This window comes from Palaemon carinicauda, chromosome 3 (genome assembly GCF_036898095.1).
Source record: "Palaemon carinicauda isolate YSFRI2023 chromosome 3, ASM3689809v2, whole genome shotgun sequence".
NCBI classification, from domain to species: domain Eukaryota; kingdom Metazoa; phylum Arthropoda; class Malacostraca; order Decapoda; family Palaemonidae; genus Palaemon; species Palaemon carinicauda.
In genome coordinates, this window is record NC_090727.1 from 201,482,786 (window position 1) to 201,491,515 (window position 8,730).

The following is an 8,730-nucleotide window of genomic DNA, read 5'->3' on the forward strand; positions in this document are numbered from 1 at the left end:
ATTTTGACCTCATATATATGTAGATAATGTACAATTTAAAAAAGACAGTGACAGGTTAAATGGTTGGTCACAGACATAAAGAGATATTTGAGAGCTTTTGGGTGAGTTAGTAAAGAGCTCCCCCCTTGGCTATGCAATCGTGGTTGGTACGTGCATGTGACTGATAACACACAGGATCATGACTGACTTGTCCCTGGAAAAAATCTTTATAAAATTATGACAAAAAAAAAAAAAACTCAAATTTATCAAGTATTTCATATTTCTACCTATACGAACTCCAAGTCCTTACGATCCCTTACCGCTAAGTCTACCAATCAAAACCGATAAATCAAGAGTATATGGGAAAAAATATTCAAAAGCAAATAGTGACAGAGTAGAAATGCATATGCTCACCTAACCTTACACCTGTTGGTGTATTCTTACTGGTTAATGGGCATGGGTAATCAGTTAGCTCAACTAAGACTACCTTGTGGGTATGCCCTGCCATCCTACAAAATATTCAAAAAGGATATTCAATCCAATTATACTTTCTCCAAGAGACATAGCCTATCGTAAAATACCCTCACCCACTCTTTCCTCTGTTATGTCCATTGGGGTTGGGGAATACAGTAATGTTCCAAACATACATCACGTTTAACCAAATGATTTGCCGATAAGTTAATACCTGATGGTACTACACTACAAGCAAGAGAAAACGCCTAAAACCTTCCTAACCCAACTTGGAATGTCGTGTACATACTACTAAAAAGTAAATGTCGCATCTATGATACTCAAGTACCCAATCCATGCGAAAAATTATAGAATGGTACAACTAAAAGTTTGGAGAAACTAAGACTGTTACTTGAGAGTATTTTAAGGTGTTTTTAATGTTTCTGATGACACAATTTCTGGTGGAAATCCAGTTTTTGAGTTATGATGTATCCTGCTTTTCCAACTAGGGTTGGGGCTTAGAAGTTATAATAATATTACACATTCCGCTATTGAAAACAAATACACAAAAAGTTTAGAATATAAAACGTCAGGCTCTGTATTTTGTTCGAAACGTGTAACTCACGATTTAGGACCGAAGCACCACCAATTACATTATTCTGAACTGTCCAGAGGGAGGAAGATCCTCCTGTGGCAGGAATTAAAATGATGAAAGGAACAAAATGTTAAATTTTTAATCAAAACACGCAACTTCGCTAAAATTGGTTTAAACCAGCAGTATAAGAGACTCAAATTAATGTATTTGCAAAGAACTATTCAATTATTAAGTTCAAATGTTCTAAATAATATTGTATGGAGCCTTAGTATGAAGAGGGACAGGACTTCCCTTGTCCATTGAGCACCATCTAACCTACACTTCCCCACCTAACCTAACCGACAAGCCATGAGCTTACCTGCTTACAGTAATAAGGAGGGAAGCTAACGGCCGCCTTTGAATGACGTAGTCTGAGCGTCAAGGTTGAAAATAAGGGAGTTAAGGGGAATGGCCATCATCATATATACATTGGGGGTGTATGTATAATAGCGGCCACTTGTATGTATTATTATGTCTAACTTAGAATACAGGAGTGTAAGGGGGGTTGCATGGGGGCATTACCGCCCGTTAGGTAGGGCTAGGTAGTTAGGCACAGACACGGCTTGTAGGTTAGGTTATGGGGGAAAGTTTAGGTTAGTTGATGTCCATTTTTAATTAATGCGTGAGGAACTGGCAGCTGATATACATAGGTTCCATACATTGCAGGGATTCAAAATAGCGTATCTGCAAATATCTACTGATTTATGAGGGTTTCAACGTCATAACCACAATAGTGGAGGCCTTTGTATATCAGCGGCCAATTCACCCCGTCTGCATAGAAAATATGAATTTTCTAAGTCCCCTTGCGACCACCCTTTAACTGACGTATTCTTAACCAGCCGTCATCATACATACAGGTGGCCACTTTAATACATATACCCCTATTTTTCTAACATTTTATAATAAAACCGTAACGTGGCCAGATTAGTGGTATACAAACCTAACTTTCGGAGCGTTTATAGGGTGATGGCCAGATCCCGTAGAAAACGGGAATATTCTGAACTGTGGTCGTCGTTCTAAAAACGATTTTGGCGGGAGAGGCTGACTTAAAAAACCCACCTAACCTATGCCAAATGCCGTTTCGTTACGCCGGGAGGTCTCGCCCCCCCCCCGGACCCCCCCTTACACAACAGTTTCCTTACCTACGAGTATGACGGGAGAAGCTAATTTAAAAAACCCACCTAACCTATGCTAAAAGCCGTGTCCTTACCCAGGGGGGCTGCGCCCCCCCCCCTTACACAACATATTCAAGATCCGTAGACCATTTCCAAACGTTTTTATTCTATACAAGATAACAGTCGGAGCGATAATAAGCAAATTAGGACGCTTGGCCGTAGCGCTACAAACTACCCTAACTTTCTTCAGTATTGTAAGCTATTCCAAAGTAGCTTAACCCAATAATAAAAGTTTCAGGTTCCTTCCTGATAGACAAAGGAGCCTTAGTAAATCAGCGGCCAGTTCCTCACGCGTTCGGAGGGGGGCTGACAGACCCCCTTACACTTCCGTATTCAAAGTTAGACATAATAATACATACAGGTGGGCACTACCATACATATACCCCTAGACAGATATCTTATACAGCTGTAAAATAGACCGGTCTTTTAAGGACGAAGTAAAAGACTAGCGGTCACTAGCCTAACACTACCCAAAGTTAGACCTCTAATTGGAATACAAAGCTTTATATAACGAATTTTCTTCAATATAAAAATAAAGAGTAATATAGTTTTATAATTAAATCGTAGATATTTAACTAAGTTTACTGTATAGGGTCCATGCGAAAACTTACTATCCTTCTCGATGGCTTGCAGAAGCTCCTCTTTCCTCCTCGTATCATTTTTGAAATCAGTCAAAGTTAAACTGAACTTGAGCTGGGCCAAATGGAGATCAGGGTTTTTCTCCAAACCTTGTTCTTCTAAATTCTCAGACGGCATTTTCGGTTTGTAAGTTTTCGTCCACAAACTTCACAATGACTTTACTCAATCAACAGCTTTTGTGCCAAGCGTCGACTACCAAAGTTTGTAGTATTGTTTCTCATAATTTTCCGAAAATTGTGAGAATTTTAGGAACCACACATTTATGTACTGTACATTTATATATATCTATGTGTGAAAAAACATTAATTTTATAATAATTTATCAGATTATTCACATACTAGATAGAAAATACAGCTCCTATTTGAGTCATTGTAGTTACTGTAGCTAAAGAACAGCCAGAAATCAATTCTAAATTACTAATATAAAGATCAATTTCATTTACGGACATTTAAGTGTGAAAAACCTTCATTATATAATCATGCATTCATATAAGTTGTAATATAACTCATTCCCCAATACTAAACTACGAAATTGTCGTTTCTATTTGAAAATCATTGTAAATATACAGTATAATCACAGAAATTAATTCTAAATTACAGTTAATATGCATCATATTAAGACTTCTCATTTATAAACTATAATTTACAAATAATGATTCACTTTTGTATCCACGATACGTGTTTTTACATCCGAGACTTTAATGTAAATGGATTTGGCAGTGAACCATCACCATTTTAATATCCTGGGGGGCCTTGGGATTGAACAACTGAGAAATAAGAATTTTGCGGTGTTGAGTAATAAAAGAAAAAAGAAAAAGGAAAATTTATTCATATACCCATAATAATGCTGATGTGAAAGCTTGAAATTTCAGCTGCACAACAGTACAAACTGCCGAGAATAAATATAAAAATATATTCACCTAATCAGACATACAATTCTAACATTTCGAGAAGCTAATTCTAAAAGTATTGTTAAACGCAATTGAAAATTATTTCCAATTAAGGGCCTACAATGGCATGTCCTCTACTGAAATATATAAAAGACTGATCTACAGTGCCTGAAGTGATATTTCCTTACTGATAAACACATTTCAAGCATACTTGAGCACTTTCTCTTACATGGCTATTTTATAAAAATATATTTGTATGGAGGGAGGTATGCCCCATCGTACCATGTTTGAGTAATATTAACCTTCCAGTTGTTTAAAATATTGCAAGCTACGGGCCAATAATAATCCTGATACTGATATACCTTTTCAATAAATTTATTGGAAAAAGTAGAGGTTGGTAGGTTTCACAGTAATATGTAATCTCTAGTAGGCCTATGTGGGTAGTATTCTGGACCATTATTTTTGATATCACAGTACAGTGTGTGTGATAAGGGGTTTGTCCTTCAGAGCGAGACGGACGTATATGCACATAATGCTTCTGTCTTTGCATTAATCCCATCTGAATGAAAATCTGTGGTTACTGAATAGGTTAACAGATTAACAAAAACTAAGGCAAGGTGCAGATTATGAGAGAGGAAGTTAAGCCCTTGGAAAAAATTTGAATACATTCCCCATCCAGATATTTCATTGTTTCTTTATTAAATGCAGCAGATCATTTAAAATTCAAAGTATCAGTCTGAATTGCATAATCCACCTTACAGTAATAACTGGTCTCTTTTCGAGCTGTGCAATAGATGGTATAATGAGAATCCCATATTTATTGTAGCCTCCACTGTCCAGAGGAAGATTTCAAATAATTTTATTCTGACAAGTTTTAAATACTGTATTGTTCTCCTATTGGGTCTCTACTGCAGCCAACACTCATGTAAAATTTTGAAAACTTGGTCTATTAAACCCCCATTCCTGATCTGGATATCAATCTCTGGCACAGTAATTCTAATAGTTATTTGTGCTTGTTGTAAGTATTAGAATTTTCACAATTCTGACTATTACTTTCATTTAATCTTCCTTGATTACAGGTTACCATTCATATATTGATAGCGTTTGTTCAGATTGCCCGGAATATACAGTGATAGCCATGCGGCATACTTTAGGATCTTGTCTTTTTCTCTGAGGATCAATAATACTTAGTACTCTAGATGCTTATCCAGTGTGATCAAATTGTGGAACAATCTTCTTGATCATATATTTGAACTCCTGCCAAAGATTTTGTAACAGCACCACTTGGCAAATGGAGAAAAAGCCATCAGTTACAGTGGAGTAAAAGAGATTGAGCAGGGAAAAATGAAAGAAAGGAAGCTAAAATGGAGATAAAATAGAAGGATTTTAGCAAGGACAGATAGGGGAAGAACGAACGTGGTATTGACCATTAATGTCTCAAGTGACTTGATATAACCCATTACCTATGATTATTATATTATTATTAGTTTGTTGAGTGTAGTGGGAAAAATGTATGGTAGAGTACTAATTAATAGGATTAAGGATAAAACAGAGAATGCAATCTTAGAGGTACAGGGTGGTTTTAGAAGAGGTAGGGGTTGTATGAATCAAGGCAGATTCGGGAGAAATATTTAGCAAAAGGTAAGGAGGTGTATGTTGTGTTTAGGGATCTGGAGAAAGTGTAAGATAGAGTTGATAGGGAAGCAATGTGGAATGTGATGAGGTTATATGGAGTTGGTGGAAGGTTGTTGCAAGCAGTGAAAAGTTTCTACAAAGGTAGTAAAGCATGTGTTAGGATAGGAAATGAAGTGAGTGATTGGTTTCCGGTGAGAGTGGGGCTGAGACAGGGATGTGTGATGTCACCGTGGTTGTTTAACTAGTATGTTGATGGAGTGGTGAGAGAGGTGAATGCTCGAGTGCTTGGACGAGGATTGAAACTGGTAGAGGAGAATGACCATGAATGGGAGGTAAATCAGTTGTTGTTTGCGGATGATACTGTATTGGTTGCAGACGCGGGAGAGAAGCTTGGCTGATTAGTGACAGAATTTGGAAGGGTGTGTGAGAGAAGGAAGTTGAGAGTTAATGTGGGTAAGAGTAAGGTTATGAGATGTACGAGAAGGGAGGGTGGTGCGAGGTTGAATGTCATGTTGAATGGAGAGTTACTTGAGGAGGTGGAGCAGTTTAAGTACTTGGGGTCTGTTGTTGCAGCAAATGGTGGAGTGGAAGCAGATGTACGTCAGAGTGAATGAAGGATGCAAAGTGTTGGGGGCAGTTAAGGGAGTAGTAAAAAATAGAGGGTTGGGCATGAATGTAAAGAGAGTTCTGTATGAGAAAGTGATTGTACCAACTGTGATGTATGGATCGGAGTCGTGGGGAATGAAAGTGACGGAGACAGAAATTGAATGTGTTTGAGATGAAATGTCTAAGGAGTATGACTGGTGTATCTCGAGTAGATAGGGTTAGGAACGAAGTAGTGAGGGTGAGAATGGGTGTAAGAAATGAGTTAGCAGGTAGAGGGGATATGAATGTGTTGAGATGGTTTGGCCATGTTGAGAGAATGGAAAATGGCTGTCTGCTAAAGAAGGTGATGAATGCAAGAGTTGATGGGAGAAGTACAAGAGGAAAGCCAAGGTTTGGGTGGATGGATGGAGTGAAGGAAGCTCTGGGTGATAGGAAGATAGATGTGAGAGAGGCAAGAGAGCGTGCTAGAAATAGGAATGAATGGCGAGCGATTGTGACGCAGTTCCGGTAGACTCTGCTGCTTCCTTCGGTGCCTTGGAAGACCGTGGAGGTAGCAGCAGTAGGGGATTCAGCATTATGAAGCTTCATCTGTGGTGGATAATGTGGGAGGGTGGGCTGTGGCACCCCTAGCAGTACCAGCCGAACTCGGTCTGTTTCATTTGTTTGATGTCGGATACCCCTTAAATTGGGAGAAGTGCCTTGGTATATGTATGTATGTATGTATGTATGTATGTATGTATTATTATTTGTTAAGTTACAGCCCTAGTTGGAAAAGCTGGATGCTATAAGCCCACGGGCTCCAACAGGGAAAATACCCTAGTGAGGAAAGGAAACAAGGAAAAATAAAATATCTTAAGAACAGTAACATTAGTCAAATAAATATATCCTACATAAACTATAAATACTGTAAGAAGGGAAATAGAATAACACACCGTGCCCAAGTGTACCCTAAAGCAAGAGAACTCTAACCAAAGACAGTGAAAGACCATGGTACAGAGGCTATGGCACTACCCAAAACTAGAGAACAATGGTTTGATTTTGTAGTGTCCCTCTCCTAGACATCACTTGCCTCAGCTAAAGAGTCTCTTCTACCCTTACCAAGAGGAAAGTAGCTACTGAACAATTACATTGCAGAAGCATACTTCTTGAACAAAGAAGATTTATTTGGTAATCTACGTGTTGTCAGGTGTATGAGGGCAGAGGAGACTCTGGAAAGAATAGGCCAGAGTATTTGGTGTATGTGCAGGCAAGGGAAAAATGAGCTGTCACCAGAGAGAGAGGGATCCAATGTAATACTGCCTGGACAGGCAAAGTATGCCATAATGGGTGACTGGTGTCCTGCCCAACTTACTACCAACTAGACTACACTAATTCATGTAGTAAAAAGCTATTTCTTTCACGTTACTGTACTATACTATGCCATCTACAAAACACCCTATATACCCAATCATTTACTTACATGAACATAAGACAAAAAAAAAAATGCAGAGTTTTTATTTTACATTACCTTTTCCCTTTATGGGGCTAAGCTGCAAATCAAGTGTTCAATTCTCTTCTGTCTGAACTGCCAACTTAGGGCTTCATTTACTGCCCTTTCATGGGTTGTAAGACCTTTTATATCCTTACTGCTTTCCATAATCATATTTCGTTGCATCAACATTACCGCTTTCTTTTTAACATCCTCTAAACCACAGTTCCACTTCCAAGTCCTTGGAGTTATCATAGTTTAGTCTTTGACACTTCCATATCTTTACTGTTTGCTCTTAATACATCTCTGGTTGTGAATTTCTTGCTCCATAAATAAGTAATTGTTAATAATTATTCTCTAAATACTTACCCAATATTCATATATTCATATGCTACAGTATAAACTTCTGAAGAAAGCTTGATGGAAAAAGTGGAAACGAATGTTATTCTGGACATCACGTAGTTTAGTTGCTTACACTTTCTTACTACCTAATGTGAATCATTAGTATTTAATGATAACCATCTTCAGTTCGTTTCTGAGAACATTAGGATGTGGATAGGTGGAGGGTGTATGGTATATACTACATAAATATAATTTAAGTAGCCTACTGAAATAAACGGATTTTGAGCGAAGCGAAAAATCTATTTTTGGGTGAGATAGCCATGGCGTCCTGATGGAAGGTTCCTTTTTGGTAGCTTCCTTGGGTATAAGACTACTAAGATATTCCCAGAGAATTTAACCACAGGTTATCACAGAATTCTAACTTCTGGAGCGAGTATCTCAAAGGTTTCCCTTTAAGACATCGTAATACAACAGGGGACGCGCATGTCTGAACGCGCCACATAGCTATCTTCACCCCGAACAGAGTTAATGCTTCGGTGTGTAAGGACTGAGAATAGCTGGGAGCCGTTCCACAGCTAATCTCACTCGTGGCTACTACTGATACTCGAGACGTAAACAAACGGACGCCATTGCTCTAATGACGTCACGCCCGTCTTCATCCTGAAGCCAGTTGCTGCCCATCACCATTATACAGTTGCATAGGGTGGGAACAAAACTGGACGAAGTAGTAGGGAGGGTCCATCAGGACGCCATGGCTATCTCACCCAAAAATAGATTTTTCGCTTCGCTCAAAATCCGTTTTTTGGGCTCAAGCCATGGCGTCCTGATGGAAGAGTACCAGAGAATCAATGTATCGTGGTAGATTTTCCCCCAGTATTAAGTGCCTAGGCATTGACAAAACAGCAAAGTAATC

At 38.6% G+C, this 8,730-nt stretch overlaps 1 protein-coding gene across 1 annotated transcript in view; it reads right to left on the bottom strand.

Annotated features, from left to right (window-relative positions):
- Positions 1-3,054, bottom strand: part of Rpn7 (regulatory particle non-ATPase 7) — a 29,532-nt gene extending 26,478 nt beyond the window's left edge. The window contains exon 1 of the mRNA XM_068371259.1: positions 2,850-3,054. Within this exon, the coding sequence (XP_068227360.1) occupies positions 2,850-2,994 (145 nt within the window). The 5' untranslated portion in view covers positions 2,995-3,054. The remainder of the gene's footprint in view (positions 1-2,849) is intronic.
- Positions 3,055-8,730: the final 5,676 nt, after the last annotated feature.